This window comes from Canis lupus, chromosome 21 (genome assembly GCF_011100685.1).
Source record: "Canis lupus familiaris isolate Mischka breed German Shepherd chromosome 21, alternate assembly UU_Cfam_GSD_1.0, whole genome shotgun sequence".
Taxonomy (NCBI): domain Eukaryota; kingdom Metazoa; phylum Chordata; class Mammalia; order Carnivora; family Canidae; genus Canis; species Canis lupus.
Genome location: NC_049242.1, coordinates 38,617,370 through 38,636,750, shown reverse-complemented (window position 1 = coordinate 38,636,750; position 19,381 = coordinate 38,617,370). Strand labels below are relative to the sequence as shown.

General features: G+C 50.4%; 1 protein-coding gene across 1 annotated transcript in view; it reads right to left on the bottom strand.

Annotated features, from left to right (window-relative positions):
- INSC (INSC spindle orientation adaptor protein) overlaps nt 1–19,381 on the bottom strand; it is a 118,785-nt gene that overhangs the window by 33,669 nt on the left and 65,735 nt on the right. Inside the window, exons 6-7 of the mRNA XM_038569125.1 lie at nt 15,751–15,864; nt 9,203–9,328 (exon numbers count right to left, since the gene is read on the bottom strand). Coding sequence (XP_038425053.1) covers nt 9,203–9,328; nt 15,751–15,864 — 240 coding nt within the window. The remainder of the gene's footprint in view (nt 1–9,202; nt 9,329–15,750; nt 15,865–19,381) is intronic.

Below are 19,381 nucleotides of genomic sequence, written 5' to 3'. Positions count from 1 at the left end.
TCTCTTCCTCTTTCTCACCACCCTTCCCTCTCCTGGTCTCTTTTTACGTCTTCCTGGAACCTGAGAGACACCATTGCTTGCTGGCAGGGGTGGAGGACACTGGTTCTGGCTCTGAGCTTTGAGAGCAGGCCTGACCCCCCCCCCCCTTCCCGTGCCTGACTGTTCCCAGGAAGTGGGTCTTCCCTAGTCAAGTCTGCCCCAAACCTACACCTTCTGCAGTCCCCTCAGCCTCCTCACTATCTCCCCTTCTGGCCCCAGCAACTTCCTTTCCCAGGCTCACCTCCAGACTAGCACCTGTCCCTCTTCAGAAGCCAAAGGAGAAGGCAGTGCTAGTGGTAGAGGCTCCAGCCCTACACCCCGTCCAGTACCCCAAGGAACCCTCGCTTCCCCATGGCACAGCTTCCCTTCTCCCCAGCACTAGCATCATGTTTACATCTGACTTCTTATTTATTTTCTGCTCTCACCAGATTGCTTGGGGTACAGGCGGGAAATGCACCTCAGCCCACCCCACACATGCACGGAACCCGCAGGCCTCCATCTGTAAATTCACAGGGGAGAGAGGTGCCCTGGCAACTCCTAGAGGAACATCGCCCCCTCAACACATACCCAGTCCTGGAGAAGAGGCACCAGAATTCCCAGCCCAGCCAGCTCACCGATTCTGACTTGTGTTCATCACATTTGTCTTCCTGAATGACTTCATATGCCAAACAGTCCCAGCAGAACACACATGTCCCTCCACCAAATGAGAAAAATTGAGGTTCGTAAGGGCTAGAGAGCTTGCTTGTGAGTTCTCAGCAAACCAGTGGTAAAAGGAAGGGCTGGCCTGGGTTCAGTGCACTAACCCCCTACCTGGGGATGGGTCTGTTGGGGACTCAGGAACATGAGCTCAGGGCCAGAGGGGTGAGAGGGAGAGGAAGGAAAGCTGAAACAAATGATCAGGGATAGATGGTACAAAAGGGGGCTCAGGGAAAATCCCACATACAGATTTTGGGGCATTATGTCCTTACTGAAGGGACGCATCAGTGTTTTCATTCCCCACTCCCACCCCATACCCGGGGCTGAAACAGCTCACAGAGGCCTGGCCTGGCTGTGGCTGAGTAAAGTCACATGACCTGCGCTCTGACCTCAGATGCGCTGCTCACAGTGGGAATGTGGGTTGCACATCACCTCCCTTCTCTGGGCCTCTGCCCTCTTATCTGCCACGGGCAAGAATGCACCAGAACTCTTGCAACAGTAGTTATCCCCACATGCAGCCAGCAAGCACTGTTGCCCTGGATGTGAAATCTGTTTCCCCGATGGGCTAAGGGGTAGGCGATACAGCTTAGGCAGGGCTCCGAGGCTGGGCAACGTGGGGCACGCTCCAGGGGCAGCACCCAGTACAGTGTGAGCACCAGGAGTGAGGACAGTGGTCGGGAAGGCTGACCAGGGAAGGGCATCCGAGCAGAGCGCCCGGGCCAGCCCCACCTAGGCAGGTCCTCCCCGGCAAGGAAGCCAGGAAGACATGCAGTGGACGACTCTGATGGGAAAGGGAAGAGAAACTCACATTCATGGCACGTGGACTCATTTCCTCCTCACGGCCTGCAAGGCAGGGACTGTCCTTCCACTTTACATATGACAAGACCAGGGCCTAGCGGGCCGCACAGTCAGTATCCCCTAAGTGCTCAAACCGGACGTGGAGCCCAGGCCCGCTCACCAAAGGGACGAAGGGCTGGAGGCAGGCTGCTCACAGGCACCTCTGTGCCAGGATGAGGGGTTTGGGGCCTAGCGAGACCTGGGGGCTGGGGGTGCTTAGGGAGGGCTCTGGGGGTCAGCCCCATGTTAGATGACAAGATGCCTCCACATGGTCCTCCTGGAGGAGGCTGGGTTGGCACGAAGATGCTCCCGTTGCCTGGAATTTGCAGATCTCTCCCCCCCAAACCCCCCCCCACACACACACACACACACACACACACACGACATACGGGACACACTGTGCGGGATCAGTAGGTTGGGACCCCAGCCCACCAGCCTCGCCAGCTCCAGGAGAGCCTCCCGCCGCCGCTCTCATCCACCAGGGGCCGCTGTCACACAGCCCTCGGGGACCGACTGCGCCCGACCAAGAGAGCGCCAGCCCAGTTGGCAGCTGCACGGTTCAGGCTGTCGGAGGGCTCGTGCCTGCCACCTCAGGCTGCAGCCCCCCAAGCCAGCCAGGGCCGTCCTTCAGTGTGAACAATACTGGCCTGTGATGTCAGCGTGAGCTCTTGCAGGAGGCTGGGGCGGGGTGCAGGGAGGTGGGCCCCCTCGCATCCTGGCCGCCGTCCAGTCCCCGGACCCGGCTCCCCAGGCAGACGGACAAGGTTGGGAGCCTCGGAGCTCAGGGCAGCAAATGAACCCCGCTCCCTCCAGACAGCCCCCTAGCGGAGACGGGAAAGCGCCCGTGGGGGTCCCCACCCCTGTCTGCCTGCGGTCACAGGGGGGACAGCTGACCTGGCACCCTGGGGCTCCTTGTGCTGTTCCAGCCCATCCCCAGGGCAGCTGAAGGGGTGGGCAAAGCTGCTAAGCCCTGCGGGCTGAGCCTGGGGCGGCAGGGGTGGAGGGGGGCGGTGGGGTCGGGGATCCTCCACTCACAGGTGTTCTCTCCCTGGGTAAAGAAGGGGCTGCGAGTTAAATTCAGCAAAGATTTCTTGCCCCACTCTCCCCACCCGCCCTTACTGACATACCAGAGCTAACTCCCCCGGGGGCAGAGCCGCCTGGAGGCCTGGGGTCTGCACCCCACAGCCTTTCCAGCTAATGAGAGATGGGGGAGGTTGTTGCAAACAGAACCTACAGCTGAGAGCAAAAGATCAGGGTTCTCATGCAGGCTCGGCCTCCCCCACTGTCTCAGCACCGTCCAGCATCACCTCTCCCCTCTGTCAAATGGGCACGACCATCCCTCTCGGCCTTCCTTACAATGTGATTGCGAGAATCAAATGAGCAGGAGAAAAGAAAAACTGGCTTTTGCGGGGAGGGGCGGGGTGAAGAATATGATCTATTTATGACCATCTGTAACCCTGCAGGGAACAAGCGGTGGAGGGAACGTCCTCACTGAAATGCCAGCGGGAACAGCAGACTCTCCCCCACCGGCCCCCTTGCACCCTGCTCCCTCCTGCCGAGGGTCTCTGGGATTTAAATAGCTGGATCCAGGCCCCCCTGCCGCCAGCCTAGCCCTTCAAATGTCAGGGCATCTCAAGCCCAAGAAGCTGGCCCAGGAGACAGGGGAGCGGTGGCGGAGCTGCGTGGAGAGGCAGCAATTTTCCCATCCGTCGCCACTGATGGTTTTCTTCTTGGACTTGAAATTGAGCTTGAGCCCTCGTTCCCTCCCTCCTGCTCAGCTTTAATTTCTCTCCATCTTTAATTTCTCCATCGATTTTCATTAAACTCTCCCTTTGGCTCCAGCACAGGGTGAACTCCTTATTTGAAAAAAAAAATGAAACTGGGGGTGGGGTGGGGTGGGGGGAATAAAAGGAAGCTCTTCTGAAAGCAAGATTGTCTCTGGTCTCAAGGCTGGAAGAGGCACGGACTAGGACTGTGTCTGAGGCTGTCTCAGCATCGGGCTTTGAGTGCCCCACATCCCCCCCTTATGGCCCCAGACCCATAGGTCCCTGCCCCTCAGATCCTCAGATTCCCCCCCACTCCCAGACCACAGCCCCAGTCTCGCTCTAGCCCCCAGCCCCCTGCAGCCCCAAGCTGCACCCTGGGCCTGTCCAGCCCCTGAGCCAACGGTGTCCCGACCATCCCTGTAACCACGCGGAACGTCTGGAACTCTGCTAGCACTGTTGTAAAATCCCCAGGACTCTGCCTCTCTGGGGGTAGGCAGAGTTGGTCCAGGTCAACCTGATGGGATGGAGACGAATGGGCCAGGAGGAGGGACGGGAAGCAGACACAGGCCGAGTGCTCCCTCCCGCAGCTGCACTGCATCATCTTCATCCTGGCAGCTCCACCAAGGAGGAGTCATCTCCTTGTTATGAAGAAACCAAGGTTCAGAGAGGGATGACTTGCTCCCTAGCCCCCTGCCAGCCTCTCTAATCCCTCTAGTCCCCGCCCCCTTAGTGATGCCAGTCCATCCACCTTCCCTGGCCGGTCCTCCAGAAAGGCGGCCATGACCAGTCCAGGCAGGCTGGGTTGTCTGGCCACCCAGACCGAGTGGGGGCCATCTGCTCTCATTGGGGCTGTGTGTCTCTGGGGCCCTCACTCCCTCCTGGACCCTTCTTTTCTTCCTCCGGTCTTCTCCAAGGTGGGGTCCAGAGAACACTGTCTCTTCTTCCAGGCTCCCCCAGTTCATTGAACACAGAGCTCCCAGAAGACCTCCAGCTCCATCACCAACCGGTCAGCTGTGGTGTCCCCCTGCCTTTGCTGAGGCCACTTGCCCTTGGTCTGCCTGGCCCTCCTTGGCCCTGTGAGCCCAGCTCCACTGCCTCCTTATTGCTGGCCCCACCAGGACCCCAGGCAGAGGTGGTGCCACCAGTCCTGTGGCCTCTGATGGCCATGGGACAGCCCTTTCCACTGTCTGAACCCCTGGGCTTCTCTCCAGCCACCCCCACGGGGAGGCAGGGAGCATAGCTGCTTGTCTCTCCTCTCCAGAGCCCAGCACAGGCTATGCGGAATGAGGGGTGATTGTCTGCCAATGACACAAGGGAAATAGGATGGATTTCCTGAAACTCACTGGTTTGGAGGAAACACAATGCGGGGGAGGCTGTGGCCAGGCTGAACCAGGCCTCTGAAAAGAAAGGATAGATTCTTGAAAGACCCTTCAGACACCTCTGGAGAGGTCCTTTGCTGTGTTCTGACATCTTACCCCTCCAGCTCTCTAGAGGGAGTGTCCACGTCTGCCCCTGGCCCAAGCCAACCCCCCCGGCTAGCTCCCAGGAAGCCATTCCTCTGCAGTCCCCACCTCAGAACCAGCCAGCTACAGTTCTGAGCAGTTTCCTCATCTGTAAAACAAAAAGGATATAAGGACTCGTGCTCCAGCCCCACCCAGCTTCTCCATACTATGCACCGAGCAGCATTCCCCACCATGCTAGCCCCACCTCTCGCCAGGCCAGCGCTCCCCCGTCTACCAGATGGTAGTCTTCCCCAGGCCACTGATTTTCAAAACCTGGGCAATTCGCTTGGTACCAGGCCCAATCACAATAGCCTCCCTGTGTCATGTGTACAGCACCATGGTACTGCACATCTATTCTCCTCTGACAGTCCTAGGAGGTGGATTTCATCATGCTCCTTTAACCGAGGACACTGACCTCTGGGAAGGCAAGCAAAGTCCTCAGGGAAATGTGCCCAAGCTCATCGTGGAGAAGCCTGGGCTCCAAACCAGGAGAGCCTGACCATCAGAGGCCATGGCTTCCCCCACTGTGCTGGGTGGCTTCTCAGCGGATGTGCTAGGAGGGAAGAGATGAGTGGCATGATTGGTGGGTGATGGACTGAGAAAATGAATGAACAAGCGAGTGGATGACCAGATGACAGAAGGAATGAGGACTCGGGTGCCTAAGTGACCTCATGGAGTGAATGAATGAATCCATGGCTGAATCTAGGACCACATGAATGCCCCAAGCCCGCTAGAGCTCGGGCGTCACCAGGCATCACGCGGCAGGGTGTCTGGTGCCCTGGCTAGACCCATGCCTCTGACAATGGGATCTGTGCATGATTTAATGGACATCTCCAGGGTTGGAGGGAAGTGGGGAGCCGCATGACAAAGATGAATTTCACCAAATCTAGCATATTTCTCACTGCCAATTAATTAAGTGGGCCTCAGCAAGGAGCCCAGGCCAGTACATCAGCAGAAGGCTGGGACTTTGACATTATCTAACTAGTGCATGAGTTGGGCCTTTGAGTGGGTGGCTAGCAAGAGTCCCTGGGCACCACGCTCCCCATCCTGTCTTCACCTCACCTGTCACGCTGTGGTCTCTACTCTCCAGCCTGTCTCTGGGCCTCTTCACCCTCCACTCTAAACACTAACAACGGCCAACCCCATTGGAGCCTCAGAGGCCAGCACTCAGCAGCCCAGATCGCATAGTGGGGCAAGTGTGAGCAGGACCTAGGGGAGGGGGGCTGGCCAGGGTGGGAAAGACCCTTGCCTCTCCTGGGTATAGAACTTCTCTCAAGCTTGGAAGCAGCATGATATGAGGAAAAGAACACGGATGGCAGCCTCACAATATCAGATTTGAGTCCCGGGTCCATGGAATGGTTCACAGCCCAGGTTGGCTGTGGCCGAGCACACCGCTGCACCACGTATTCGCTGTGTGCTCTTGAGCAAGTTGCTTCACTTCTCTGAATCTCCCAACCTTCTATAAATAAGGAGGATAATCACAGCACCAGAAGAGTAACGATTACATGACACTGTGAAAGGAAGGGCTTAGCAAAGCGCTTGCCCGAAGCAAGTATCCGATGCGTGGTAGTTATCGTCCCGTCCGTCATTGTCACAATGTTCTTATTACCTGTTAGAGCAGGGGTCAATAAACATTTTCTGCCGAGGGCCAGATCGTAAATCTTTATGGCTTTGTGGGCTGTAAGGTCTCTTACAATTATTCAACTCTGCTACTGTAGCACAAAAGGAGACAGTCAATACCTAAATGGAGGAGCGTGCCAGTTCCACTACAACTTTATGAGTCAAAAACTTGAATTTGAACTTCTAATTTTCATAGAACACAAAATGTTATTTTTCTTCTGATTCTTTTTTTAACCATGTAAAAACGGGGGGGAAAAAATCTCAGCTTCCTGGTCCTACCGAACCAGGCAGCAGGCTGAGTGTGACCCACAGGCCATGACTCGCCACCCCCTGTACTGGAATAGAAGCTCCAAGAGGACAAGGGGGGTTGGTGGGTTTGTCCACTGCTAACCTCCCAGCATCTAAAACAGTGCCTGGCAAAGGGCGGTCAATAAACAGTCGCCGATGAATGAATTACATGCTGTGTGATTCTGGGCAACAAGCCATGTCGGCTCTCCGGCCCTTGGTCTCTTCCTCTGTGCAACGGGGTCGCTTGCACACTCACTCGGGCAAGCATCAAGTGTAATTTGAATGCACGGGGAGCCAGGAGGCCAACACAACTGCTGAACCCTGCCGTTGCCGTTCTAGCCACCGGGCGGCTCTCTCCCAGGCTGGTCTCCCCCCAGCTCGGGGCCTGGCACAGGGGTGTTCAGGACTGCTCCTGTATGCAAAGTGATCTGCCCTGGAGGAGTGGGGGGGTGCCCAGTTAGGACTACCCTCTCCTGTGTTATGTGGGGGCTGGGGGGGGTGGCTAGCACATTGGCCAGGAGCAGCAAGGCAGCCCTGGGTGTAGCTGCAGGGACTTTTAGGCACTCAGGGCATCTGTAACACCAGGGAGGCAGGGAGGGAAACTGAGCATCAGACTCAGACAGACGGGGTCCAAGTTCTGACTCTAGAATGTACTTTGTGATTTGAGGCAAGTCACTGCAACTGCCTGAGACTCACTTTCCTCGTCTTTAAGACGGAGAGGTAAATAGTGCTCCCCTCGCCTCACAGGGTTCTAGTGAGTTAAAAAGGGATGTATGTTGGAGGCGAGGTCAGGAAAGGTGCACTCGTGCCTTCTGGCTTTGCAGCAGCAGCAGCAGGAAGGTGGAAGGAAAAAATCGCCTCCAGACTCCCCAGCTACACAGGTTTTCGGCTCTAAACAAAAAAGCTCTGCTGTTTTTCTTCCCCGGATTAAAAATTTCCTGCTGCTCTGCAAATTCTCGGAAGCCAAGAAATCCACTGCTTTTGGAGGACTGGGGAGTTCAGCCCCTTCTGTTTTGTTTTTTTTTTTTTCCTGTTCTTCCCACTAACCAGCATGAAAGAAGATGCAAAACAAAACCAGTCTGGCTATGTTTCCACTGTCCCAGGAAGAAGAATTTATGGAAGGAGACCATTCAGCACACAGCAGGAGATGTCCCATGCATTTAGTTCCTGGCCTGCCTGCCCATCTATTTTGTCGCCGCCGCCTCCTCCTCCATTCTGCTCCCCGCGTAAGCACACACATAGGAAGGTTTCCAATCCTGCGGGAAGGGGACGCTCTGCCCAGATACTCTGGCACTGGCTCTTCCACCATCCTGCTTTGTGACCTCACACAAACCACTTCCCCATTTGGACTCACATCCTTCCCTTCCGTAAAATGAGCAGAATCCCCATCCATCCTCCATCCTCGGCTAAAAGGGCCTCTAAGCCCATGGTCCCTGTCCTGTTACCCGAGCAGATTTGGAAGAGGCAGGCAGAAAGTGCCATAACCATCTGACTAGGAGTCCAGACCAAAGTGAAGAAGCTGGTAGGGTGTGGGTTTTCTGGGAGCCAGGACCAGACTGTAGGACACGGGTACTGAAAGAGGGAAACATTTTTTGTGCCATTCCCCATATAGACCCGACTCAAGGCATCCACCCCCAATCCTGAGAGTACCACGACCATTACCAGGATATTCCTGGCCTTGTACCTCTCTTCCACGAAACTGTTCAACACCTTTCCTTGAAACTTGGTTGAGAAATCTCCAGATGTCAGCCCCAGTCTCCCCAACCATCCAGGCTACAGTCCCTGAGGGCCCATCTGCAGGCCTCAGAGCCACTCAGGTCTGGGCCTCGGACTAGCAAGCTCACCTCTACAAACTGGGGAGAGTGGGGGTGGTGGTGGCTGGAATTAGTCACATGGCCCCAGGTTGGCCTGGGGCTGAGGCATCTGGTCCGACCAGCTCTCTACCTTCCCTCTGGCCCTGCCCACCCCATGCCATGTTGACCCAACATACACTTGGACTTAGGCTTCAGCTTCCCTTACCCAATCCCTCTGTCCTGCTGGAGCCTCACTGCCTGCCCAGGCCAATGCACATCCTTCTCTTGCCACTCAGTTCCCCCAGGGAGGAGGATCCCCCTCCTTCCACTGGGGTCCTGCCATGAGTGAAGGACCAAAAGCCCTGACCTTTGACACTACTCCGCACTCTACTTGCGCGCCTCTTGCTGCATTCTGCCCCTTGGACTGTTGGCCACTCCACCCAGAAAGTGCTGGGTGCCCCTTTGAGCCCTGCCCTACCTGGCCAGACTCCTCCTCAGTCCCTGTCCTCTTCGTCAACTCCCAGAGTCAAGATCCCAGCAGCCCTAGTGGAGAGATGCCTGGGAAAAAGTGGTTCTCAGGGAAGAGGCCCACGTGCCCAGCAGGTCTATGCCACCCCCCCCAACTCAGGGACCTCGCACCCTGCCCAGCCAGCTCTCTCACCTTCTCCAGCTGGTGGACACCCTCTTCCACGCAGCAGATGGAGGCCAGTGTACGTAGCGCCTGGGGGTACAAGCACCGGAAACTGTCCTGCCGGCAGACCTTGAAGAGTGCCACGACCCCACCCTCCTGCCAAGAAAAAGAAGATGTCACATGACCTCCCCGTGTCAACATTCCTGGGGCTGATGGGAGAATAACTGGCATCCCTCACTCAGCTGGTATGCTTGCAGATCTGGAGGGGAGCAGAACACACCACCCCAAAATATGTCACTTTGGCGTAAGGATTGTTTTGAGCTGAAGGTAACTGAAGAAGCAGATACCAGAGATCTCTGCCCTCCCCTGTTGGCCTAAAAGGAGGACATACATTTACAGAGATAGCCCCTTCCCCTCTCTACCAGGAAGGAGAAAAGTTAATCACCAGAGGCAAATTCAGACCCTTCCAGCATGGAGGTGGCACCAGGGGAATCCTCTCGACAAAGCTGACTAACCATCCTTCATCTACTATTAGTTTTCCATAGATTTGCCTTCCCACGGTCTGCCACCCCTGGAGATTCAAAGTTCTTTTCAGTTCTTTATTTCGTTACTTCTCTGAAAATGTATTGTTCTTTTGCTAAGAAGCTACATAAGTGCAAGTTCTAACCAACCCTGTGACTCACTCATCTCTGACTGCTCCCTGTGTCATCGTGATGCATATGCTAATAAACTTTTGTTTGCTTTTCTCTCTACTTAATCTGTCTTTTGTCAGCCCAATTTACCAGCCTCTGGTACCAGCCAGAGAACCAAAGATGGTAGAAAAAAAACAATGTTGCCTCCCCTAACGTTCCTATATACCCTACACACACACACACACACACAAACACACACACACACTCTCACACTTCCATGCTCAAATGCATGCTGCAATGAAATGCTACCTCCGCAAGAGATGTCACTCTTAATAATCCAAACTGGTGATGGGACTTTCCAAATGCTTCTGGGGCTGGGGTACCAGGGGCTAGGGCCAACACACTTGAGAGGGCCAGGCCCAACACCACTCAACACTGCTCCCACAGAGCTTGCAGCTTCCTCGAAGCAGCCTGCTGTGGAACAAGCCTGGAGTCATCAGAAATAGATTCTAAAAGCAAGCCTCAGGCAGATGAGGGGAACTGAAGTCTAGATGCCCAGTGCTGGCTCTCCTTCTGCCGGCAACCACCACTACTCTGCAGACGCTCCCAACCACCATGGCACGCATACAGAAAAAGGAGTCTTATTTATATCAATAAGAGAGTTTATTCCCATTTTGTGAGGGAAAAAAAATGTAAGTCCAGATGGGTGAAATAATTCACTCAAATCTACACATCCTTGTTTTCCCTTCTTTACTCTAGTTTGTAAGAGAAAAAAAAAGAAAGAAAAAGAAAAGAAAACCCTTCAAGAATGATCCCCCCTAGCTGAGTGTGGACACATGTACTTCTTTTGTGACAGTTGGTCACAGAAACACCTTTAATTTGTGGAGACTTCACAAGCGGTCTGGTGGGACTTCTGGGAAGAAGCCCAGGGTGAGACACTCATCCCAACTGGTCATATTTATTCTATAAAAATCACTGGAGCCACGCTGGCTGGCTCTCAGAGCAAAGTGGGAGAGCCAACAGATCACAAAGCAGACCCACCGGGGTGCCCAGCAAACCAGTGGCAACGCCACCATGGATGTCCAGAGACGTAGAAGCTGGACACCCCATAGCTTTGCCCTGTTTCCTCCCTCTCCCCTTCCCCCAGGGCTTCCCCCAGGGCTGCAAGGGTGCCTGCTTCTCTATGTCTCTGTGTCTCTCATGACAGATGGATAAAATGTATTAAAAAAAATAAAATAAAATGTATATACATACATATATAAACACATATATAAACATACCTTCCTATATAAGTACTTCCATGTATCTAAATATTTATACGTGGAGGGAGCTCCATGTGGCACCAGGGGAATCCTCTCGACAAAGCTGACTAACCATCCTTCATCTATTAGTTTTCTAATAGTGACTGTAGAGAAGACGTGAAGACTGATGCCACTCACCTTTAACCTCACCACTCCTGACTCTACCTAAACCTGTTGCACCCTGTTCCCCAAACTGGAAAAAAAAAAAAAAAAAGTTACAGGAGGAAGAAGAAGGTGAGTCCAGCAAAATACCATTCCCTGTCAGATTTTTGGGACCTCTCTTCAACACACAATATACTTCTCACCAGGCTTTGTTTCATGTTCTGGGGACATAGCTGTGACTGCCGGTGCAGATAATGAGCGAGCAACTGGAAGAGGCAGCAGCATGGCCCCCCTGAATCTTCCCCACCCGGCACCGCACAACAATCAGCACAGCAGCCCTCTTCTTTCTGAGAGTTGTGCTGCTTATCATGGCAGGAACCAAGATGATTTCATAATTCCTGACATTTTATGATCAGCTGAGAGCGATCCTTGACTTTCATCTTCCCACTTCCTTTTGGGGTTCATTTGTTGGCAAAAGGGCATCTTGTATACAGTCGGCAAAGTGCTTCAACCCGCCAAGAACTATTAATGGTGTGTCAGATGCCAGACGCTCTGGTAAGTACACTGAGCAAGATTGTCCATATTGAACTCACGGTCTGACAGCAAATGAGTCATGGGATGGAAGAGCATTTTTAAAGCAGGAAGAAATCTGGGAAGGAAGCAATGGAATGAGGAGGTGCAGGGTTATGGGAGCACAGAGCAGGAACTCCTACCGTAATCTGAAAGGAGATCGTGGAAGGGTCAAAGAGAGGTGCTCTGATTTTCAATGTACGTCACTACTCTGATAAAGATATACTCCAGTGGGTGACAAGGCACCCCCTGACTCCTTGCTCCACAATCCTTTATCCCCATCTTCCTACTTTCTCAAGGTCTCAGAGACATCTGACGAGGGTTCCACTTAAAGGCCTTGCTCAGAGTCACTGAAGTAAAATCCAATTACTCCTTGAAATGAGAAGAAAAGAAATAGGAATCCTAAGGTCTCCCCAGTCAGCCCTGCTGGTTGTGAATGAGCTCCCTCCACGTATAAATATTTATATACATGGATGTACTTATAGAGGAAGGCATGTTTATATATGTATTTATATATGTATGTATATATTTTATTTTTTTTAATAGATTTTATCCATCTGTTCATGAGAGACACAGAGACATAGAGAAGCAGAGACACAGGCAGAGGGAGAAGCAGGCTCCATGCAGGGAGCCCGATGTGGGACCCCAGGATCATGCCCTGGGCCCAAGGCAGACGCTCAACCGCTGAGTCACCCAGGCGTCCCTGTATATACATTTTACATGTGTATGTTTATCTTTAGCCATATGCAGTACAAATATTATTTATATGTACGATGCTAGAGATGCTAGATAAATAGATACGTAGGTAGATACACAGATACGTGGATAAATACGACAGAAAGACAGGAAGGTAGGTAGGTAATTCATATCTGGAGCAGACAGCAAGGAAATGGTACCAAAGAACACCAGACTGAGAGTCAGGCCCAACAAGGCAGCCTTCCTTTGGCTCCGGAGGCACTGACCCCAGCATGACTATATTTAAGCCTCTGTGCCCATTTGCATTGGATTCTCATTACATTGTTTCCCAAGCCTGGGAAAAATAGCTTTATTTGCATTTTTAGCTACTAGGGAAGCTAAAGGGAGGAAATCCTAAACCCAGACTGAGGGGATTCTGGTTCAAATCCTGACTTTGCTGCTGGTCAACTTTGACTAAAAATGGGGTCACAGCAGTGACACAGCCAAGCTATTGGGGGAACAACTGAGTTAATGCATGTTTAAGGGCCTGGCACCCAGTTCTGGACAGCCAGGTGAGGGTCAGGCGGTGGAAAGCTTCCTGGTTAGAAGAGTGTCTCAAACCCTCATAAAAGGTATCCCAAGAGTTGGAATATGTGGACGGCAGAAGGAGGAAGGAGGTCACAGAGAAAGGGAGATGGATTTGTTGTGTGGACTACCACCCTGAAGCCCCCTCAAGGACCCAAGAGCAGCACTCATCTTAGAGTAGAGCCGGGAATCGCCTGAGCTAGCAGAATTGCACTGTTGGCTAGAGCTTGTTTAATTTTATAGAAAGCTATGGGCTCAAAGCCAAAGTGTCTAATGGTATGTATTATTCAGAGAGACTTGGGATAAACTGTCATAAAGCTAAGGAGGCCACTTGTGGGGTGCAAGGCCACTGGTGGGGGGAGTAATAGTGGAACAGGATAGGGGATAATTTTGACAAAGCACAGGGGAGTTTGCTCTATTCTGAACTCAGGAAAGGATGGGGCTTAACATTACCATCACAGGGAGGGCTGGTTTTGTTCCTTGGCTTTCAAAGGAACTCAAGAGCCTGAGAGGACAGACTTCAGACAGGCTTCCCAAATCATCTTCCGGAGGCATCTCAGATGGATGAGGGGCCCAAACACAGATCCACGAGGAGGTGGGTCAGGCAGGCCACTGCGAGTAGCTGTGGCACATTTGTCACAATGTTGGGTCCACTTAATGAGCATCAACAGTGAGGATGCTGCATAGATGCTATATAGAGTGTACCAGGGACTCCCAGCTGCCTGCATCACTTCAGGACTGAAGACCCAGACACAGTGATTCCACTGGAGGAACGAGTCTCACCATCTTCCAGGCTGGAAAGATGGGAGTCATCACTGAATCTTCTCTTCACTTCAGCCTTCTATCTACTCTCTCCCAAGAGCCAGAGACATAAGAAGATTGAGATTAAGGTTCTGGAGTCAATAGATCTGATTAAAATTTCAGCTCTGAGCTTAATGCACATGCCCTCAGACAAGTGATTTACCTTCCCTCTGAGCCTCTGTTCCCTCATCTTAAAAATGGGAACACATCATAAGATCATTGGGAAGATCAGATGAGACCATTAATGAACAGCTGAGCACAGGGCTTGGTGAAAAGAAGGGATGCAGCAAATAATGTAGGTTGTGGAAGGGGAGAGAAGGGCACAGGGAGGAAGAAGAGGAGAAGAAGAAAGAGGAGAAGGGTCTGCTAAGAGGCAGCTACAGTAATGAGCAAGAGCATAGCCTTTGCTGCCAAGCAGGCTGTTTCAAATTCCAGCTCACCCACTTACTAGCTGTGTGACATTTAAAGCTCCCTAGTGATTCTAATATGCATCAGGGTTGAGAATGTCTGAGTCACTCTTTGGCCCAAGAATCTGAAGGGCCGGGATGGAACCAGAAGTCACCACTGTGGGCTTTAGGATCATGAGCTCTGAATTAAAGAGACTTGGGTTCTAATTCTGACTCCATTCTTTATCAGCTGTGTGACCTTGAGTAAGTCCCTTAAACCATTTCCTCAGTTATAGATGAGAACAATGTAATACCTACTTCCTAGGATGGTTTTATAATTTAAAGAAAATCATGTCTGTAAGGCATTAAGCACGCTGGACAGCAACACTCAAATGTTAGCTATTGCTGTTATATACAATTTACTTCTCCCCTAAGCAGAGTTGACAAGCAGTTACCCTCCTCTTCCAGATTTCTTGAAGGGCTTAGATGAGTGAATCTGAGAGTGGCCATGCCTCGGAATTACCTGTAGGGATTGTCAAGATGTAGATTCTCAGGTCTTACCCCAGGACCTCAGTAAATTAAGGTGGGGCAAAAGTATCTGTGCTTTCCAAAACTCCGTGAGGGATTATGACACAAAGTCAGGACAGGGAACCACTGAGTTGGAGCATCTTCCTGTGACTGCCATCTTAAGTCTGCTGGAAGACACAACTTTGCTTCCAATTAGATCACTGCTTCTGTCTCCATGGCAATGTCATCTCTCAAGTTTAGAAAAACAAAACAATAGTAAAATCGAAACAAGATCCTAGAGAGAGCCTAGGGTTATCAATTGCCTGTAATTGCCCTAAGTATTTGGACCCCAAGTATAAGGGCAAATTAACCGTGAAGATAGCAAATTTAAAATTCCACGGTGGGGCGCCTGGGTGGCTCAGTGGGTTAAGTGTCAGATTCTTGATTTTGGCTCTGGTCACAGTCTCAGGGTCATGGGGTCGAGCCTTACATCATTGGGTTCCCCACTCAGTAGGTAGTATGCTCAGGACTCTCTCTCTCTCTCTCTCCTTCTATGCCTCCCCATTGTGCGTTCTCTCTCTAAAGTAAATAAATCTTTAAGGAAAATCTTCCATTGTAATTGATGAAAACCACTGTCCTCAATTTTGTCTTCTCCTCATGTAGTATTGCAGTGGTTGCAAGCATTTTGGGGGATCCATCAAGAACCTGAGTTGGGGAGATGTGTTTTGTGTGGATGTGGTGAGATATATAGAGACGAGGAAGGAGGCTTGATATTTCTAACAGACACCACATGAAAAGAATTATACTCTGGGGGCACCAGCTTTTCTCTCAAGTGGGAACTGAAATCAGAAGGCCTGGCTACTATTAAAGATGAAGACATCAAGGCCTAAAGAGGGGAGGTGACTCTTCCAAGATCACAGAGCAAACAAATGCTAGAGCCAGAGCCAGCTTTCCCACCAAACTAGCTTCCTCCCACTCTCCCCAGGCATGTCACTTTGGCTGCAAACCATGAAGCTCACCTTGGCTATGATGCGGCACAAGGGAGCCCCCTCTTGGGTCAGGCTGAACAGGTTCCCTGTGGTGGATTCCGTGGTGTAGATATTGTCTGAGGCATTGATTTTTCTCACCAGCGCCTAAGAAAAGAAAGCAAAGTCTGATGGTCACTCACTCCATCTGTCCTCCACTAATCTTCTTAATGGAATACCAGTGGGTCCACGCTTCTAGAATCTATTATCTGCCCCATCCACAGTCCCACTATGGGGGTGATGAGGTCTTCTAGCTTTGGGAAAGACATGAGGTCTAAACTACGTTTCAGAAATATAGGATAATTTCAAACCCCAGGGACACGGACAACAAATGTGCCCTGTTCCAACTGATCAGAAAATCGGCTCTCAATACTGATGGTCTCAATAAATACTTCTTTGTTGTTTACTGGCTTCAGATGAGAACAGACACCATCAGTTAAATAAATCATCAAGTTGAAAACCAATGAGTTGCTACAGCTATGACCAAAGAATTGGTTCCTTCGCCAATGGCAAACTCTAGCTGGGTAATGGGTTCAGGGGTTGAGTCAAGAGAAGTAATCTACAGTAGCTTACTGCTTGGGGAACATTTGCACTGTGTGTATAGCCAGGCCAAAACAGCAACCCTGGGAACCCTGTCAGGGAGTGGGTAACTGGGGAATGTCGCACTGCTCAAACTGATGAAACAAAGGCTCATGGTGAGAAGGCTGGAAATGACCGAACATAGGACCCAGGGAGAACTAGGAAGAAAAGCAAATGGAAAATTCATCAACAAATGAGACATAAAGATTAGTTTAGCTTATTTCTGGGAAAAAGCTTTTTCACATATCTTGAAACTACTTCATAATCAGCCATTTGCTTTGAAGCATATGATTCATTGATTATAAATGATTCCTACCTGCTAATTAATTCTAGCTGCTTGAGTTTCTCCTGGGAGATGTGGAGATAGTGATTCAGAAGAACTGCCTTAGGGGGGCTTCATGCAAGAAAATAACACCTCCAGAGCTCGTGCTCTGGGCAGCTACTCATGCAGTTTCAGTTGCTATGTTATTTTAAAATATAAAAATGGATTTGTTTTTTTAATTAAACCTAGTGTTACAGAAAAAAAATATTAAAAGAAAATGAGGAGATCCGAGTTCTAGTGCCAGCTTGCCTTTTTTTTTTTTTTTTTTTTTTTTAACACATTATGTTGATGAGGAATTGTGTCCGAAGTTGAAAGCAGGGACTCTGGAGCCAAACAGCCTGGGTGCAAATCCTGCCTCTGCCATTCTGTCCATGTGCCCCAGAGCAAGTAACTTAGCCCTTCTATACTTCAGTTTTCTTATGTGTAAAATGAGGGTGAAATAATAGTGTCTATTTCTTACAGTGGCTGTACCTATTTCTTAAGGTAGCCAATGTATGTATATAAAGGATTTCTAAAGGTACCTGGTACATGGAAGCAAAATAAAATTGTTCGCAGTTATTATTCTGTGATCTTGGGCAATTGAGATACACACCGTAGGCCTCAGTTTCCCCATCTGTAAGATGATTCAAATGAAGTGGGTTTAAGGCTCAAGGCATATGGCTCTCCCCTTCTCTTTTTTATTCAAACTCATAGAATTCTTCACACACACAATATGCTAATCTTCTACATAAAGCAGTCTAAGATTAAGTGCGTATTTAATCAAACTACATTAAATGTAAAAATTATTCCCTAAGATTTGATAAATGCCTCTTGTAAGAGATTCAACAAAAGGTAAAATTAATAACCAAAATTTGTCATAGCAAATCTCTGTAATGAACATACTTCTTAAAATCTTCCCCCATCATACCATAAGCGGTTATATAAGTGAACTAATGCTCTCATGAAAATGCCGATTTCATATATTGAGGTCCTGCACCTAAATCATAATTACTCAGTGTTCCTGATTAGTGTTTGCACTTCAAGCAAATTAGCATGACGTTAAACAATTCAACCCAATGTCTTTTGCAATCACCTGCTAACATCAGACCATTTATGTCTGAGAATAATTTCTTGCTAATGCCTATACACACATACACCGTAATTATACCTCAGATTATCTCACTGAATCAGCTCTCTGACAATGAAAAGTTGTAATCATCCTTTTCACAAAGATAAATTTGGAAGAAATATGAGATCAAAGGCCCCACTGAAATCGTCAAGGGCCTAAGCATCACAGTGTGTAAGGGCCGGAAGGGCTCTCAGCTGTCTTGTCCAACCCTCACTTCACAGGAAAGAGAGGCAGAAATCTGACCAAGGTCATGCATGTGATACGTGGTGGAGTTAGCTGGACCTTAACTCCTGTGAATCTGACTTCCTGTTTTTCAAAGTCAGTGGATCCATCTCCTTCAAAGATGGCAGGACCTCACCTAGACTAGCAAAGATGGAAGTCTCAGGACAAGGAGAATATCCAGCCTCATTAGCAGCTCTCCCTCCTGGCCCCTTAGCATCTACAGCCCCCTGCCCCATGGTAGCCAGAGCTCCTGATGCAGGGGGCAGAGTTGACTGGGAGCCCCCAGCTGCTGCACCCCCCCCCCCCCGGCTCTACCCCTGTCTTGATTGAGGCCATACCTCCCTGAGCCACTCCCAGATGTGACCAAGTACAGCAGGCAGGGGTCCTAGTGCAGCCTGTGGCTGTTAGGGGGCACTCCTCCAACAGGTGACTTTGGCCTGAAAATTTCAAGTCTCTTCCATCCAAGTCTTCCCTTTTATTTCTGTTTTCAGACCTGAAACATGGTTTTCTGTGCCTGCCCCCACTTCCTCTCCTTTATCCTTGACAGGCATTTATCACATCCTCTCTTGGTGTCAGCTTCAAACTACCACAGTCTCTAAAATCAAGATTTGTCAGGCAATCAAGGAGGAACTGAAGAAGTGTCAAAAATATGCCTCACCCTGTATCGTGAGAAGAGTGGCGGAAAAGAGACAAAATAAAGGAACAAAGATTGATGAAGCTGAATGACAGAAATATTGTTTTAAAGACAAAGTAGGCAGAGAAGAAACAAAGAAACTAGAATCTTGAAAACCAGGAGAAAGGGATAAAGAAGAGTTAGGGAGGTGCACATAATCTAGCTGCTTTAAATAAGGAATTCGAAGAGGAAAAAATATTTTTAATTGTTTCTCAGTCAGAAAGAGTGACTGCAGCCCAGTGAAATTGATCAGGAGAGGTAAAGGCTCCCACATCAGCCTGGAAAGTTCCTCAGAGGGAGCCAGGAAAATACTGTGAAGGCTCTGCCTAAAGCTTCAGACAGAGAACCACAGCTGGGCAGTTAGGGCAGCCCAGTCATGCAAAGGGCTTATATACATGTGGGCTGATGTGACGGGGTGTAGCAGATTAAACCCGGCCACAGATTCTTTGCTACTCCTCCCTTAGACAGGTGGGCTCTACTACCCCGTGCCACCACCACCTTTTAAATCTGGACTGGCCCCAATGACTTGCTTGACCAATAAAAGCCAGCAGTTGGTAGAAGTAATGTTCCGGGACCTCCAAGGCTAGCTCATGAAAGACCTTGAAGCTGCCACCTAGGCTTCTTAAAACATTCTTTTCAGAGTCCTGAGTTGCCATGTAAGAAGTTTGTAACTCTAAGACTGCCATGCTGGAGAAGCCACGTGTGTAGGATCCCAGAGCAG